Here is a 19,227-nt window from a genome sequence, read left to right as displayed (position 1 = left end):
ATTATTAATGTTCATCAATGACTACAAAAATAAATAAATGTTCAATCGTGTTTATTAATATTCATTTGTCTTCAATAATGTGCATTAATTGTTTATTATTATTCAGTTTGTTCATTATTGCGTAATAAATATTCGTTCATGTTCATTAATGTTTATTTATATAAACTTGTGCTCAATAATGTTCATTAATGTTTATTATTAATGTTCATTAATGACTATAAAAATAAATTCATGTTCAATCGTGTTTATTCATGTTTATTAATATTCATTTGTCTCCAATAATGTTCATTAAATGTTTATTATTATTATTCAGGTTGTTCATTATTGCTTAATAAATATTCATTCATGTTCATTAATGTTTATTTATATAAACTTGTGTTCAATAATGTTCATTAATGTTTATTATTAATGTTCATCAATGACTACAAAAATAAATAAATGTTCAATCGTGTTTATTAATATTCATTTGTCTTCAATAATGTGCATTAATTGTTTATTATTATTCAGTTTGTTCATTATTGCGTAATAAATATTCGTTCATGTTCATTAATGTTTATTTATATAAACTTGTGCTCAATAATGTTCATTAATGTTTATTATTAATGTTCATTAATGACTATAAAAATAAATTCATGTTCAATCGTGTTTATTCATGTTTATTAATATTCATTTGTCTCCAATAATGTTCATTAAATGTTTATTATTATTATTCAGTTTGTTCATTATTGCTTAATAAATATTCATTCATGTTCATTAATGTTTATTTATATAAACTTGTGTTCAATAATGTTCATTAATGTTTATTATTAATGTTCATCAATGACTACAAAAATAAATAAATGTTCAATCGTGTTTATTAATATTCATTTGTCTTCAACAATGTTCATTAATTGTTTATTATTATTATTCAGTTTGTTCATTATTGCATAATAAATATTCGTTCATGTTCATTAATGTTTATTGATATAAACTTGAGTTCAATAATGTTCATTAAAGTTTATTATTAATGTTCATCAATGACTACAAAAATAAATAAATGTTCAATCGTGTTTATTAATATTCATTTGTCTTCAATAATGTGCATTAATTGTTTATTATTATTCAGTTTGTTCATTATTGCTTAATAAATATTCATTCATGTTCATTAATGTTTATCTATATAAACTTGTGCTCAATAATGTTCATTAATGTTTATTATTAATGTTCATTAATGACTATAAATATAAATTCATGTTCAATCGTGTTTATTCATGTTTATTAATATTCATTTGTCTCCAATAATGGTCATTAAATGTTTATTATTATTATTCAGTTTGTTCATTATTGCTTAATGAATTCATGTTCATTAATTCATGTTCATTAATGTTTATTAATATAAACTTGTGTTCAATAATGTTCATTAATGTTTATTATTAATGTGCATTAATGACTATAAATATACATTCATGGTCATTCGTGTTTATTCATAATTATTCATGTATATTAATATTAATTTGTGTTCAATCATGTGTATAAATATTCATTAATGTTTACTAATATTAATTCGTGTTAAATTATTTTCATTAATGGTTATTAATATTGAATAGTGATCAACAATGTTTGTTAATATTTATTAATAATCATTTGTGTTCTTTAATGTTTATTATTATTCATTTGTGTTCATTAATGTCTATAAATATTGATTCATGTTAAATCATGTTTATTGATATTCATGTGTGTTCAATAATTTTCATTAATGTTTATTGATACTAATTTGTGCTAAATAATGTTCATTATTGTTTATTATTAGTTTGTGTTCGATAATGTTCGTTATTGTTTATTATTATTCAGTTTGTTCATTAAAGTTTTTTACAATTAATTTGTGTTCAATAATATCCACTCATGTTCATTAATATTAATTCGTGTTCAATAATGTTCATTAATTGTTATTAATATTAATTTGTGATCAACAATGTTCGTTAATGTTGAATAATATTTATTTGTGTTCATTAATGTTTACTATTATTTGTTTGTGTTCATTAATGTCTATAAATATTAATTAGTGTCAAATCATGTTTATTCATGTTCATTAATTTTAATTCGTGTTCAATAATTTTCATTATTGTTTATTCATATTAATGTGTGTTCAATAATTTTCATTAATGTTTATTAATATTCATTTGTTTTCAATAATGTTCATTAAGGTTTATTAATATTAATGTGTGTTCAATAATGTTTATAAATATTCATTTGTGTTCATCATGTGTAAAAATGTTCATTAATGTTTACTAATATTAATTTGTGTTAAATAATTGTCATTAATTTGAATTAATATTAATTTGTGATCAACAATGTTTGTTAATGTTTATTAATATTAATTTGTGTTCATTAATGGCTATAAATATTCATTCATGTTAAATCATGTTTATTCATGTTCATTATTGTTTATTAATATTAATTAGTGTTCAGTAATTTTCATTCGTTTTTCATATTAATTTGTGTTCATTAATGTTCATTAATATTCATTTGTGTTCAATAATGTTCATTAATATTTATAAATATTATTGTTTATTGCTATCTATGTATTGCTTATTAATGTTCATTATTGTTTTATTGTTTATATTTAATATAGTCATGTTAATTATTGTTTATTAATGTTCAAATGTTTTTTTATGTTCATAAATGTTTAGTAATGTTCATTATTGTTGAATGTTTATTGATATCTTAATATTCTCTAATATTTGTTAAATAATGTTCATTATTGTTGAAAGCTTATTGATTTGAGTGATATTTTTTTTATATTTATTGTGCACTGACGTTTATAAAGGCTCATAATTCAGTGTGTGTGTGTGTGTGTGTGTGTGTGTGTGTGTGTGTGCTGAGTCAGCAGGTGTCCTAATTGGATGCAAGCAGAGACGTCACCTCCGTCCTGGACATAACTCCTCCCCCTTGTCCTTCTGGACCAATCGCAGGCCTCTCGCCGTGACAGGAAGTCAAAATAAACAAGCGTGTTGCCGTGGTTACCAAATGGAGGTCTGTGTGTGTGTAAGTCGAACGGGAGGACGTGAGGCCCGCGGCGTGCACGTGTCGGCGGTCTACATGAGCGGGAAAACCAGGCGAGAGGACAAGGAGGACGGGGTCAAAGGTCAGTGTTCTTCTTACTTGACAACATGGCAGCAGGACACTTTTTGTTTCACTTTCATTTTAATGTCCTCACGTGCACGTTGGATGCCACTTTAGTCAATATTACATTATTAGAGTATTCTTGTAGTAATATTACGCTGTTTAAATATTATTGTAGTAAATATTACATGATTCCAATATTATTGTAGTAAATATTACATGGTTAAAATAATATTGTAGTAAATATTACATGATTCAAATAATATTGTAGTAAATATTACATTATTCCAATATTATTGTAGTAAATATTACATGGTTAAAATAATATTGTAGTAAATATTACATGATTCAAATATTATTGTAGTAAATATTACGTGATTCCAATAATATTGTAGTAAATATTACATGATTCAAATATTATTGTAGTAAATATTACGTGATTCCAATAATATTGTAGTAAATATTACATGATTCAAATAATATTGTAGTAAATATTACATGATTCAAATATTGTAGTAAATATTACATGATTCAAATATTATTGTAGTAAATATTACTTGGTTAAAATACTATTGTAGTAAATATTACATTATTCAAATAATATTGTAGTAAATATTACATGACTCCAATAATATTGTAGTAAATATTACATGACTCCAATAATATTGTTGTAAATATTACATGATTCAAATATTATTGTAGTAAATATCACATGTTTTAAGTACAATTGTAGTAAATATTAAATTATTCAAATAATATTGTAGTAAATATTATGTGATTCAAATATTATTGTAGTAAATATTACATGATTCAAATAATATTGTTGTAAATATTACATTATTCCAATATTATTGTAGTAAATATTACATTATTCAAATAATATTGTAGTAAATATTACATGATTCCAATATTATTGTAGTAAATATTACATGATTCCAATAATATTGTAGTAAATATTACTTGGTTCAAATATTATTGTAGTAAATATTACATGACTCCAATAATATTGTTGTAAATATTACGTTTCAAATATTATTGTAGTAAATATTACATTATTCCAATATTATTGAAGTAAATATTACTTGGTTAAAATACTATTGTAGTAAATATTACATGATTCCAATAATATTGTTGTAAATATTACATGATTCAAAATATATTGTAGTAAATATTACATGTTTTCAATGTTATTGTAGTAAATATTACTTGGTTAAAATATTATTGTAGTAAATATTACGAGTCCAATAATATTGTTGTAAATATTACATGATTCAAATATTATTGTAGTAAATATTACATGATTCCAATAATATTGTAGTAAATATAACTTGGTTCAAATATTATTGTAGTAAATATTACATGTTTTCAACATTATTGTAGTAAATATTACATGATTCAAATATTATTGTAGTAAATATTAAATGATTCCAATATTATTGTAGTAAATATTACTTGGTTAAAATACTATTGTAGTAAATATTACTTGGTTAAAATATTATTGTAGTAAATCCAGTCCAAAGTGGATCTAACACAGCAGCGAGAGTCCCGTTCACAGCGGAGCCAACAGGAAACCATCCCAAGCGCAGGCGGATCAGCAGCGCAGAGATGTCCCCAGCCGATACACAGGCGAGCAGTACATGGCCACCGGATATGGTTTATCTTGGCAAAGAAGAAATGCTCACTAACACAGATTTGTCAGCAATAGTATATGGTAAAAGTTTTGTGTCTTTGAGTTGAACTGGTTAAAAATGGGCGCGAAAACAAAAGTAGTTACAAATGGGTGCAAAAACAAAAGTAGTTACAAATGGACGCAAAAACAAAAGTAGTTAAAAATGGGCGCAAAAACAAAAGTAGTTTGACCTAAAGAGCAAACAAATAGGGAGATTTATCGTGCGGTTCTTTTCCACGATTAACTTTCTAGTTTGCTGACTATGCAACTTATCCGTGTGCTCAGCAGTTTTACACACACAGTTTTACTCTGCAAGTGTGTGTGTGTGTGTGTGTGTGTGTGTGTGTGTGTGTGTGTGTGTGTTTAATGGACGGATGGTGCTCTCCTCTGAGTGTATGTATGTAATAAGCGATCATTATGGGATGGACGCCTGTGATATTTTTGCACACATTCCGGGCTGAGTCTACTTCCTGGAAGGTCAATGTGTGTGTGTGTGTGGGTGGGGGGGAGGGGGGGGTGTGATTGACAAGCATCATGGTGAGGGGGGGGCAGGTGCTGTGATTTGGGAGCGTGTGCTGCTGCTGAAACATTGATGAAACTTTAATGGCCGCTAATGTTGTCTAATGGATCCAAAGCCGTGGAGACTCTCAGAGTCCGTCCTTCCTGTTTCTTCGGCGGGGGCGCAGCAAACAGGAAGTGCCAAACGCTCCAGAGCTCCATGGGCACAGCATGACTTTCCCGCTACGCAGATCCACCTCAGGTAGGTCGCTTGTAGGGAGCGTGAGGCGGGATTGTAGACCTTGGTCTAGAAGCTTCGTCCGACGTGTGACCTGGGGCCCGTGGAGGTGTGGGGAGGGGGAGAGAGGACAGGCAACATGTCCTCCTTCCTTCCAGCCTGCATGTCCTCCTGGCTGAGGACCTCCTACTGCCCACCCATGGAGGACCACCTTGTCAGCTGACCGGCATGGAAGTCTGGATGGTTGGATGGATGAACCGATGGAGGGATGGTCGGATGGATATATGGATGATGGATGGATGGATGAACGGAGGGATTAGTGGATGGATGGACGAATAGATGACTGTTTAATTGAATGGCTGGATGGATGAACGGAGGATTAGTAAATGGATGAATGAATAAAGGATGGATGGATGAACGGTGGATTAGTGAATCGATGAATGAATGAATGAATCATCCTCCACACCTGGTGTAGATGATCCTATTGAGCTGAGTGATAGTTGAGGTTGTTGCTGTGTTGTATCGACTGTCAAACTCTTGTATTTGCTGCGCTGATGAAGTCATTTCTTCCCACCAAACAACATTTTCTCTTCTTTGGAACAAACCTCTTGCTCTCGTTAGCATTAGCATTAGCCGTGTGATGCTAGGTGTGCGCTAAGGAACTAAGGGGGAGGGGCAACACTACGGCAAAAAGTATTGCGGAGCACAGCAGGAGAAGTAACATCCATCCATCTATTTCCTACCGCTTATTCCCTTTTGGGGTCGCGGGGGGCGCTGGAGCCTATCTCAGCTAGAATCGGGCGGAAGGCGGGTACACCCTGGACAAGTCGCCACCTTATCGCAGGGCCAACACAGATAGACAGACAACATTCACACTCACATTCACACACTAGGGCCAATTTAGTGTTGCCAATCAACCTATCCCCAGGTGCATGTCTTTGGAGGTGGGAGGGGCCTATCCCCAGGTGCATGTCTTTGGAGGTGGGAGGGGCCTATCCCCAGGTGCATGTCTTTGGAGGTGGGAGGGGCCTATCCCCAGGTGCATGTATTTGGAAGTGGGAGGAAGCCGGAGTACCCGGAGGGAACCCACGCAGTCACGGGGAGAACATGCAAACTCCACACAGAAAGATCCCGAGCCTGGAATTGAACCCAGGACTGCAGGACCTTCGTATTGTGAGGCAGACGCACTAACCCTTCTGCCACCGTGAAGAAACATCCTTTTTATTTTATTTATTTATTTTTTTTAAACAAATTGTACACAACAAAATACTCCAACATATCGATAACGTGTATATCACCCAGGTCTAGATGGATGACTAGATGGAGGGATGATTGGATGATAAATGATGTATAAATGATGGATCGATCAATCGATCGACAGATGCATGGTTAATGGGTTAATAGATGGATTCATGGATGGATGTATGAATTGATGAATGTATGTATGTATTTATGAATGAATGGAATGACGAATTGATGAATGGATAGCTGCATGGATGGATGAATAATGATGGGCGAATTAGTGAACAGATGGATGAATGAACGGGTTATTAGGTGGATTGATCTATAAATGGATGTCTGAATGAATGAAATGGATTAATTCATGAATGGATGAAGGGATTAACAATGGACGGATGAATGACAGATAGATGATAGATAGATAGATCGATAGATAGATAAATAGATAGATAGATAGATAGATAGATAGATAGATAAATAGATAGATAGATGGATGGATAGATAGATAGATAGATAGATGGATGCATGGTGAATGGGTTAATAGATGGATGGATGGATGGATGTATAAATGGATGAATGTATGTATTTATGAATGAATGGAATGACGAATTGATGAATGGATAGCTGCATGGATGGATGAATAATGTTGGGCGGCTTAGTGAACAGATGGATGAAAGAACGGATTGGGTGGATTGATCTATAAATGGATGTATGAATGAATGAATGAAATGGATTAATTCATGAATGAATAAACAGATTGACACATTGATGGGTGGATGGATGAATAGATAGATGGATAGATAGATAGATAGATGGATGGATGGATGCATGGTTAATGGGTTAATAGATGGATTCATGGATGGATGTACAAATAGATGAATGTATGTATTTATGAATGAATGGAATGACGAATGGATGAATGGATAGCTGCATGGATGGATGAATAATGATGGGCGGATTAGTGAACAGATGGATAAATGAATGAACGGATTATTAGGTGGATTGATCTATAAATGTATGTATGACTGAATGAAAGAAATTGATTAATTCATGAATGGATGAAGGGATTAACGATGGATAAATGAATGATAGATAGATAGATAGATAGATAGATAGATGCATGGTTAATGGGTTAATAGCTGCATGGATGGATGAATAATGATGGGCGGATTAGCGAACAGCTGGATAAATGAACGGATTATTAGGTGGATGGGTGGATTTATCTATAAATTGGTGTTTGAATGAAATGGATTAATTCATAAATGGATGAAGGTATTAACGATGGATCGATGGATGAGTGAAAGAACAGATGGATGAGTTAATGCTTTAATGGGTGTATGTATGAATAGATGGGTAGATGGACGGATGAATAGATGCATCAATACCAGATTAAGGGGTGGATGTATGATGGATGAGTGGATGAATGGATTTATGATTAATGAGCTACTAGATGGATTGGATGTATAAATGAATGAATGAATGAATAAATGAATGGATGGAATACCGAATTGATTGCATAGCTGCATGGATGGATTAATCGACGAACGGATGGATGAATAATGATGGATGGATTACTGAACAAATGGATGAATGGATTATTAGGTGGACGGACGGCTGCAGGATCTATAAATGGACGCATGAATGACACATTGATGAACGGATAACTGCGTGGATGGCTCAATTGATGAACGGATTAATGACGGCTGAATGACCGAACAGACGGCTAAACGAATGGTTCAATGGGTGGATGGATGAACAGGTGGGCGCGTTAATGGATTCATGAATGGACGGACGCATGGAGGGATGTGTGCGCGCGCACACCATTGACCGGGTCGCCTCCGTCACTTTCTCCTGAAGCCCCGCCCCCTCCGTCATGCTGCATTCATGTGCATGGGAGCTTCTTGCAGCACCTCTGCACCAAAACAACACCCCCCCCCCCCTCCAGTTTTACTTGTCACGCGCACACGCACACGCACACTCACACATGTGTAAAGACGTCTGCAGGGTGTTTTTTATGAAAGGTGCTTTGTTTCATTGACAAACATGCGCAGCTGCAGTTAGAATCCCTCCACGCACGCACACGCACACACACACACACACACCTGTCCAGAGGCTGTAGAGTCGCCATTCGGAGCAGAAGTGGACCAGGACGTCCTGCGGGCTGAGGGGCGTGGCCTTGGCTGCGTGGGAGGGGAGGGGGGTTGCGGGATGGGGGTGGGCGGGGCAAGGGGGGCAGTTTTACCGGACGCACTTGATGACTTCCGCCGACTTGAAGACTTGAGGACCTGACGCGTGACGTGACGTGAACGCACCCCCACCCCCTCATCCCTACCCCCCCTCTCTCCCGCACCCCCCCCCCCCCCCCTCTCTCTCTCTCCGGGGGGGTCATGTCGCGCGCGGCCGCCATCGCCAGCTCGCTCATGCGCCAGAAGCGGCAGGCGCGCGAACGCGAGAAGGGGAGCACGTGCCGCGGGAGCCCGAGCAAGGGCGCCAACGAGCACGAGACGAGCACGCTGAGCGTCTTCTCGCGCGTCAAGTTGTTTGGCTCCCGGAAGAAGCGGAAGAGGAGGCGACCGCCAGGTGTGACGTCATCACCCCCCCATCGTCATCCGAGCGAATGTTTGGGGTTGGGGGGGCGGGGGGTGGGGGGGGGGGCCTTCATCATGCATCCTCATGCTTGGCGTGTGTTGTCGTGTCGGGCGGCGTGTGCGGTGGTCACGTGACGGGTCCGTGTTGATAAACCCCCGCCCCCTTCCACAGAACCCCAGCTCAAAGGCATCGTCACGCGGCTGTGCAGTCGTCATGGTTACCAGCTGCTGATGGACCCTGATGGCAGCGTCCATGGCACCAAAGAAGAAGACAGCGCCTATGGTAAGTCATCCAAGTGGGTGTGTGTGTGTGTGTGTGTGTGTGTGTGTGTGTGTGTGTGTGTGTGTGTGTGTGTGTGTGTGTGTGTGTGTGGACCCCCAAATCATCAAATGTGTGTGTGGACCCCCAGATCATCAAGTGTGTGTGTGTGTGCCGACCCCAGATCATCAAACGTGTGTGTGTGTGGACCCTCAGATCATCAAATGTGTGTGTGGACCCCCAAATCCAAAAATGTGTGTGTGTACACCCCCAGATCATTAAAAATGTTTGTGTGTATGGCCCCCCAGATCATTAAAAATGTGTGTGTGTGGACCCCCAGATCATTAAATGAGTGTGTGTGTGTGTGTGTGTGTGGACCCCCAGATCATCAAATGTGTGTGTGTGTATGTGGACCCCCAGATCCTCAAATATGTGTGCGTGTGTGTGTGGACCCCCAGATCATTAAAAATGTGTGTGTGGACCCCCAGATCATTAAATGAGAGTGTGTGTGTATGTGGACCCCCAGATCCTCAAATATGTGTGTGTGTGTGGACCCCCAGATCATCAAATGTGTGTGTGTGTGGACCCCCAGATCATCAAATGTGTGTGTGGAACCCCAGATGATCAAATGTGTGTGTGGACCCCCAGATCATCAAATGTGTGTGTGTGTGGACCCCCTGATCATCAAATGTGTGTGTGTGTGGACCCCCTGATCATCAAATGTGTGTGTGTGGACCCCCTTATCATCAAATGTGTGTGTGGACCCCCAGATCATCAAATGTGTGTGTGTGTGTGTGTGTGTGGACCCCCAGATCATTAAACATGTGTGTGTGTGTGTGTGTGGACCCCCAGATCATTAAAAATGCGTGTGTGTGTGTGTGTGTGTGTACCCCCAGATCATTAAAAATGTGTGTGTGTGGACCCCCAGATCATTAAATGAGTGTGTGTTAGTGTGGACCCCCAGATCATTAAATGAGTGTGTGTTAGTGTGGACCCCCAGATCCTCAAATACATGTGTGTGTGTGGACCCCCAGATCATCAAATGTGTGTGTGTGTGTGGACCCCCAGGTCATCAAACGTGTGTGTGTGTGTGTGGACCCCCTGATCATCAAATGTGTGTGTGTGTGGACCCCCTGATCATCAAATGTGTGTGTGTGGACCCCCAGATCATCAAATGTATGTGTGTGTGTGGACCCTCAGATTATCAAATGTGTGTGTGTGGACCCTCATATCATCAAATGTGTGTGTGTGTGTGGACCCCCAGATCATTAAAAATGTGTGTATGTGGACCCCCAGATCATTAACAATGTGTGTGTGTGGACCCCCAGATCATTAAATGAGTGTGTGTTAGTGTGGACCCCCAGATCCTCAAATACATGTGTGTGTGTGGACCCCCAGATCATCAAATGTGTGTGTGTGTGTGTGGACCCCCAGATCATTAAAAATGCGTGTGTGTGTGTGTGTGTGTGTACCCCCAGATCATTAACAATGTGTGTGTGTGGACCCCCAGATCATTAAATGAGTGTGTGTTAGTGTGGACCCCCAGATCCTCAAATACATGTGTGTGTGTGTGTGTGTGTGTGTGTGTGTGTGTGTGTGTGTGTGTGTGTGTGTGTGTGGACCCCCAGATCATTAAAAATGCGTGTGTGGACCCCGAGATCATTAAATGAGTGTGTGTGTGTTAGTGTGGACCCCCAGATCATCAAATGTGTGTGTGTGGACCCCCAGATCATCAAGTGTGTGTGTGTGTGTTCACAGCTGTGTTCAACCTGATCCCCGTGGGTCTCCGTGTGGTGGCCATCCAGGGGGTCCAAAGCAAATTGTACCTGGCCATGAACAGCGAGGGCTTCCTCTACACTTCTGTATGTACACACACACACACACACACACACACACACACACACACACACACACACACACACACACACACACACACACACACACACACACACACACACACACACACACACAAACACACAAACACACACTCAGAAGGTGATGAAGTTAAAATAAGAAGTGGTTTCCCGGGGCAACCCGGCCAGCATCCTCAGCATTGTAGGGAGGAGCCGGTTGCCATGGAGACGCAGGCTAACGGCGCTGCAGTCTTTGGTCTGTGGGTCACATGACTCGATGTTTGCGTCCGCAGGAACACTTCACCCCCGAGTGCAAGTTCAAGGAGTCGGTGTTTGAGAACTACTACGTGACGTACTCCTCCATGCTGTACCGCCAGCAGGCGTCGGGCCGGGCCTGGTACCTGGGCCTCAACAAGGAGGGCGCCATCATGAAGGGAAACCACGTGAAGAAGAACAAGGCGGCCGCACACTTCCTGCCCAAACCCCTCAAAGGTAAGGCCACAGCATTAGGGACCACCAGCTTTTAGACCACTACCTCTCGACAAAATGGGTGCAGCTCAGCTAAATGTGTTGGTTTTCTGACATGGACTTGTTTCTTCAGCATTGTCCACACGTTTAAGTCAGGACTTTGGGAAGGCCCTTCATTCTAGCCGGATTTAGCCATTCCTTTACCACTTTTGACGTGTGTTTGGGGTCGTTGTCCTGTTGGAACACCCAACTGGGCACAAGACCCAAACTCCGGGCTGAAGATTTTGGGTTGTCCAGAAGAATTTGGAGGTAATCCCATTTAGTCTCTGTAAAGCACCAGTTCCATTGGCAGCAAAATAGGCCCACAGCATAATACCACCACCACCATGCTTGACGGTAGGTTTGGTGTTCCTGTGATTACACGCCCCACATTTTCTCCTCCAAAACATATTTCTGGGTATTGCGGCCAAACAGTTCAATTTTTATTTTATCCGACCACCGAACATGTGAATTGTGTGAATTATATTTATATAGCGCTTTTCTCTAGTGACTCAAAGCCAAGCGAAAGCCATTTATCAACAACATCCAGAAACGCCAATCTGTGAAACCCAATATCTAAGTTACATTTAAACCAGTGTGGGTGGCACTGGGAGCAGGTGGGTAAAGTGTCTTGCCCAAGGACACAACGGCAGTGACTAGGATGGCGGAAGCGGGAATCGAACCTGCGACCCTCAAGTTGCTGGCACGGCCGCTCTACCAACCGACCTCCAGAAAGGTCTTATCTTTGTCCATGTGATGTCAGGTGAAACAAAAATGTAGCTGTTTGGCCACAATACCCAAGCAATATATTTGGAGGAGAAAAGATGAGGTCTTTAATCCCAGGAACACCATACCTACCGTCAAGCATGGTGGTGGTAGTATTATGCTTTACGTTTTATATGTACATATAAAAACTCATAATTGACGGATATGAAGTTGATCTAGACATTTAAGAAAATTAAATATGTGTATGAATTATTTTTACACTTTTTTGTGTGGGGCCCTTTTGGATCCCCAATAAAAAAAAAAATATATATTTTTTTTTAACTGTCATTGCTCAAAAAATAATAATAAAAATCAGTGTTGTCATGAATGATTTGAAGTGAATAAGGACCTACTCCTTATTCACTTCAAATATTTAACTTAGAACTGTTTGTTTGTTTTTGTTGTTTTTTCTTGAGGGGGGGTGTTGCATATTTTGTTTAGTTTTTTATTTGAAAAAAAATGGGGGCATCAAACATACAAAACAAAAACAAAAAACATAAAAAACAAAAACTTATTGACCGAAATTAAGTTAATCTAGACATTAAAATAAAATACAATAAAAAAAATAATGGCTTATTTTAACACTTAAAAGTTAAGGTTAAAGTGCCAATGATTGTCTCACACACACACACACACACACACACACACACACACACACACACACACACACACACACACACACACACACACACACACACATACACGCACACACACACACACAAAACCAGGTTTAGCGGAATTATTTTCTGCATTTGACCCATCACCCTTGACCACCCCCTGGGATGTGAGGGGAGCAGTGAGCAGCAGCGGTGGCCGCGCCCGGGAATCATTTTTTGTTGATTTCACTTAGAAACCATTTTTTTGTTTGTTTGTTTTTTATTTTGGGGGGTGCAATTCTTCACATCAAATATTCCACGTAGAACTGTTTTTTTGGGGGAAGGGGGGTGGGCGGGGTGCATGTTGCATATTTTGTTTAGTTTTTTTATTTGGAAAAAAAGGGGGGCATCAAACATACAAAACAAAAACAAAAAACATTAAAAAAAACTTATAGACGGAAATTAAGTTAATCTAGACATTAAAATAAAATATTATTTAAACACTTAAAAGTTAAGCAAAAAGTGCCAATGATTGTCTCTCACACACACACACACACACACACACACACGCACACACACACACACACACACACATGGCTTATATTAACACTTAAAAGTTAAGGTTAAAGTGGCAATGATTTTCACACACACACACGAACACACACACACACGCACACACGCACACACACACACGCACACACACACGCGCACACACACACACACACACACACACACACACACACGCACACACACACATACACACACATACACGCACACACACACACACACATCCAGGTTTGGCGGAATTATTCTCTGCATTCGACCCATCACCCTTGATCACCCCCTGGGAGGTGAGGGGAGCAGTGAGCAGCAGAGGTGGCCGCACCCAGGAATCATTTTTCGGTGATTTAACCCCCAATTCTTCACATCAAATATTACACTTAGAACTTTTTTGGGGGGTGTATGTTGCATATTTTTTTACTTTTTTAAAAAGGGTTGGGGAGGGGAGCAGTGAGCAGCAGCGGTGGCCGCGCCCAGGAATAATTTTTTGGGTGATTTAACCCCCCAATTCCAAGACTTGATGCTGAGTACCAAGCAGGGAGGTAATGAGTCCCATTTTTAATCGTCTTTGGTGTGACTCGGCCGGGGTTAAACTGTCATTGCTCCAAAAAAAATAATGAATGAATGTTGTTATGAATTATTGACCTATTTAAAGGCCTACTGAAATGAGATTGTATTATTTAAACGGGGATAGCAGCTCCATTCTATGTGTCATACTTCATCATTTTGCCATATTGCCATATTTTTGCTGAAAGGATTTAGTAGAGAACATCCACGATAAAGTTTGCAACTTTTGGTCGCTAATAAAAAAGCCTTGCCTTTACCGGAAGTAGCAGACTATGTGCGCGTGACGTCACGGGTTGTGGAGCTCCTCACATCTGAAAATTGTTTACAATCATGGCCACCAGCGGCCAGAGCGATTCGGACCGAAAAAGCGATGATTTCCCCATTAATTTGAGCGAGGATGAAAGATTTGTGGATGAGGAAAGTGAGAGTGAAGGACTAGTGGATTGAACTTTCACAGTATCATGTTAGACCCGCTCGACATCCATTGCTTTCGGTCCCCTAGGGAGGGAGGGGGGGGTTGCCCACATCTGAGGTCCTCTCCAAGGTTTCTCATAGTCAGCATTGTCACTGGCGTCCCACTGGATGTGAATTCTCCCTGCCCACTGGGTGTGAGTTTTCCTTGCCCTTTTGTGGGTTCTTCCGAGGATGTTGTAGTCGTAATGATTTGTGCAGTCCTTTGAGACATTTGTGATTTGGGGCTATATAAATAAACATTGATTGATTGATTGATAGTAGAAAAAAAAAGGCGAGGGCAGTGGGAGCGATTCAGATGTTTTTAGACACATTTACTAGGATAATTCTGGAAAATCCCTTATCTGCTTATTGTGTTACTAGTGTTTTAGTGAGATTATATGGTACCTGAAAGTCGGCCACGGTTGTGGTGACCGCCAGTGTCTCCGGTGGGAGGAGGTAAGATAGTCCGCGGCTGCAGGAGGACGCAAGCTCCGCTCATGTCTACGGTAAGAGCCGACTTATTAGCACAATTTTCTCGCCGGTTGACACGTGGTCGGGAACCATGTTCGCTTGACCGCTCTGTTCCATAGTAAAGCTTCACCTTCGGGAATGTAAACAAGGAAACGCCGGCTGTGTTTGTGTTGCTAAAGGCAGCTGCAATACACCGCTTCCCACCTACATCTTTCTTCTTTGACGTCTCCATTATTAATTGAACAAATTGCAACAGATTCAGCAACACGGATTTCCAGAATACTGTGTAATTATGCGATGAAGAACATGTCCGCTACAACCGGTGACGTCACGCGCACGAGTCATCATACCGCGACGTTTTCAACAGGATACTTCGCGGGGAAATTTAAAATTGTAATTTAGTAAACTAAAGCGGCCGTATTGGCATGTGTTGCAATGTTAATATTTCATCATTGATATATAAACTATCAGTAGGCCTTTAAAGCTGTGATTACTTGTGAATTGTGAATTATATTTATATAGCGCTTTTTCTCTAGTGACTCAAAGCGCTTTACATAGTGAAACCCAATATCTAATTTTTAGGGTCCGCCCTGCCCATGGCAAAGCAGCGTTGGTCGGGTCCGCCTTTGGCCGCTGCCAAGACCTGGTCTAAGTCAGACCTACATAGAGGTTTTTGTATCATGTCTCTACGACATTCCTAAAATCTCCTCTGAGTCCCCTTTGTCGTTTCGGCTTCAAACTCGCACAGGGGAGAGATTGAACCCTTCTGATTAAAAGTTATTCACAGAGTTTTGATAAGTTCTACGGTTTCGATGTTACGCGCCTTCAAAGAACCCCTGCGTAAAGTCTCCTAAAAAATGTCATTTTTGCTACTTTGAGCTGTAATTTCCATCCATCCATTTTCTACCGCTTATTCCCTTTTGAGGTCGCTGGCGCCTATCTCAGCTACAATCGGGCGGAAGGCGGGGTGCACCCTGGACAAGTCGCCACCTCATCGCAGGGCCAACACAGATAGAAAGACAGCATTCACACTCATATATATATATATATCCATCCATCCATCCATTTTCTACCGCTTATTCCCTTTCGGGGTCGCGGGGGGCGCTGGCGCCTAGCTCAGTTACAATCGGGCGGAAGGCGGGGTGCACCCTGGACAAGTCGCCACCTCATCACAGGGCCAACACAGATAGACAGACAGCATTCACACTCATATATATATATATATATATATCCATCCATCCATCCATCCATTTTCTACCGCTTATTCCCTTTCGGGGTCGCTGGCGCCTATCTCAGCTACAATCGGGCGGTAGGCGGGGTGCACCCTGGACAAGTCGCCACCTCATCGCAGGGCCAACACAGATAGACAGACAGCATTCACACTCATATATATATATATCTAACCAACACAAAACGCCAACAGACATGGTCTCACATAAAATACAATAATTTGACCCCCTTTAAATTGCTTCTAAGTGCAAGTTAAAGCTATACTATGCCAAGCGAAAGCCATTTATCAACAACATCCAGAAACGCCAATCTGTAATTTGACCCCCTTAACATGCTTCAAAACTCACCAAATTTTACACACACATCAGGACTGGTGAAAATTGCCATCCAATAAAAAAACCAAACCCCAAAAATGAAAATTGTGCTCTAGCGCCCCCTAGGAAAAAAAATGACAAAACTGCTTGTAAATTCTGTTAGGAATGCCGTAGAGTGATGAAACAAAAACTTCTATGTAGGTCTGACTAAGATCGGGACTTGGGTCACGGCGGCAGCAGCCAAAGGCGGACCCGACCAACGCTGCTTGCAGCTTTAATTTATTATTATTTTTTTTTTTTTACATTTAAACCAGTGTGGGTGGCACTGGGAGCAGGTGGGTAAAGTGTCTTGCCCAAGGACACAATGGCAGTGACTAGGGTAGCGGAAGCGGGATTCGAACCTGCAACCGAGCTATACCACCCCAACAGTTATACTTTGAAATATTACACAATGACAATATACAATGTGTGTGTGTGTGTGTGTGTGTGTGTGTGTGTGTGTGTGTGTGTGTGTGTGTGTGTGTGTGTGCGCAGTGGCCATGTACAGAGAGCCGTCCCTCCACGACCTGACGGAGCTGTCCCGCTCAGGCAGCGCCACGCCCACAAAAAGTCGCAGCGCCTCGGCTCTACTTAACGGCGGGAAGACCCCCAGCAGCCACGACCTATCCTAGCCCCGCCCCCCCCTGCCCCGAACGGATCTCAGGCGGCCACGCCCAGCTGTCAGGAGGAAGTGGGAGGAGCTTGAAGGAGCCACTGTGATGTAAATAGAGGAGAGACAATCAGACTGTTAACCAAAAAAAAAGTATCCGTTGCTTGGAAACCACGTTTACACCCGAATCCCTTCCCCCGCATGCATGTGCGCGCGCATGTCCGCCGTCTGTGCCCACTTTCGCACTTTTTTGACCGTCGCATGAGCGCTTGCCGACTCCGCTATGTAGCAGCATGCCTTCCTGCTCGCACACGCTCCTCCGCCAGAGGGCGCCAGTGAGACACAGCACAGCGCTGGTGAACGGGCCAATGAGAGGCAGCCGGGTGACTCGAATGGACCAATAGGAGCACGCTCCCATTTTGCGGACGGAATAAATTTGGCGCACAAGCTTTTGTCGGCAAAGTATTTATGTTTCAGAAATGTGTGACGACAATATAAAGTGCAACAGTAAAGAAGACAACGTTATTAATAATTTGTGTGAATGCTGAAGATGCCTGAATGTTTCAATGGAGGTTCATTTCTGTCTTTATGACAAAAACTTTTATGGACACTGATTGTGGAAAAAATATATATATAAATATATAAATCGTACGCTCACATTTTTATTGAAGATGTGCGCAAAATGTGTTAAAGTACAGTGTTTTAAAATTCAGTATGAAAATATATCAGTGCGGAAATATGCGTCGCTTCAAAACCCGAGACTCCATCCATCCATCCATTTTCTACCGCTTGTCCCTTTACTGAGGACCGAAGCAACGGATCCTGAGTCAGGACGAGCCAAGGACGTACTTCAGGTTTATTTGACGGCGTGGTTTCGGAGCAAACTAATTTTTCTGCACTGAATTTATTTTACACTGAATTTTTACAAATGTATTTTTTTATACACTGATTTTTTTACACACACAATTTTTTTCTCCACGAAATTTTTGTCTTACTACATTTTTATACACTGATTTTTTTTCTACTGAATTTTACAAACTTTTTTTTTTTCACTGAATTTTTACAAGATCGTTTTTTAAAATGGGATAGGCTGCATCACCCTGAGCACAAGAGGGACAAACAGTAGAAAATGAATGGATGGATGAATTTTTTTTCCGATTTTCTCAAATTAAATTATTTTTTTACAGTTTGTTTTTTTACACTGAATTTTTACAAATGTATTTTTTGTACACAGATTTTTTTTATATACTTACTTTTTATACACTGATTTTTTTACACACACAATTTTTTTCTCCACGAAATTTTTGTCATACTACATTTTTATACACTGATTTTTTTTCTACTGAATTTTACAAACTTTTTTTTTTTCACTGAATTTTTACAAGATCGTTTTTTAAAATGGGATAGGCTGCATCACCCTGAGCACAAGAGGGACAAACAGTAGAAAATGAATGGATGGATGAATTTTTTTTCCGATTTTCTCAAATTAAATTATTTTTTTACAGTTTGTTTTTTTACACTGAATTTTTACAAATGTATTTTTTGTACACAGATTTTTTTTATATACTTACTTTTTATACACTGATTTTTTTACACACACAATTTTTTTCTCCACGAAATTTTTGTCATACTACATTTTTATACACTGATTTTTTTTCTACTGAATTT

At 39.6% G+C, this 19,227-nt stretch overlaps 1 protein-coding gene across 2 annotated transcripts; it reads left to right on the top strand.

The window, feature by feature from the left end:
• The first annotated feature begins 5,360 nt into the window (after positions 1-5,360).
• Positions 5,361-18,173, top strand: LOC133552018 (fibroblast growth factor 13-like). 2 transcript variants are annotated; one of them, XM_061899262.1, is made up of 5 exons: positions 5,361-5,531; positions 9,507-9,617; positions 11,352-11,455; positions 11,740-11,938; positions 17,445-18,173. In XM_061899262.1, the coding sequence occupies exons 1-5, from the start codon at positions 5,501-5,503 to the stop codon at positions 17,579-17,581; spliced, it is 582 nt and encodes a 193-aa protein (XP_061755246.1). In that variant the 5' UTR covers positions 5,361-5,500; the 3' UTR covers positions 17,582-18,173. The 2 variants fall into 2 exon arrangements, with proteins under 2 accessions (XP_061755246.1, XP_061755245.1); XM_061899261.1 differs by lacking the exon at positions 5,361-5,531 and adding an exon at positions 8,872-9,326.
• Positions 18,174-19,227: the final 1,054 nt, after the last annotated feature.

This window comes from Nerophis ophidion, linkage group LG04 (genome assembly GCF_033978795.1).
Source record: "Nerophis ophidion isolate RoL-2023_Sa linkage group LG04, RoL_Noph_v1.0, whole genome shotgun sequence".
Classification (NCBI taxonomy): domain Eukaryota; kingdom Metazoa; phylum Chordata; class Actinopteri; order Syngnathiformes; family Syngnathidae; genus Nerophis; species Nerophis ophidion.
This window is presented reverse-complemented; position numbering and strand designations above follow the sequence as displayed.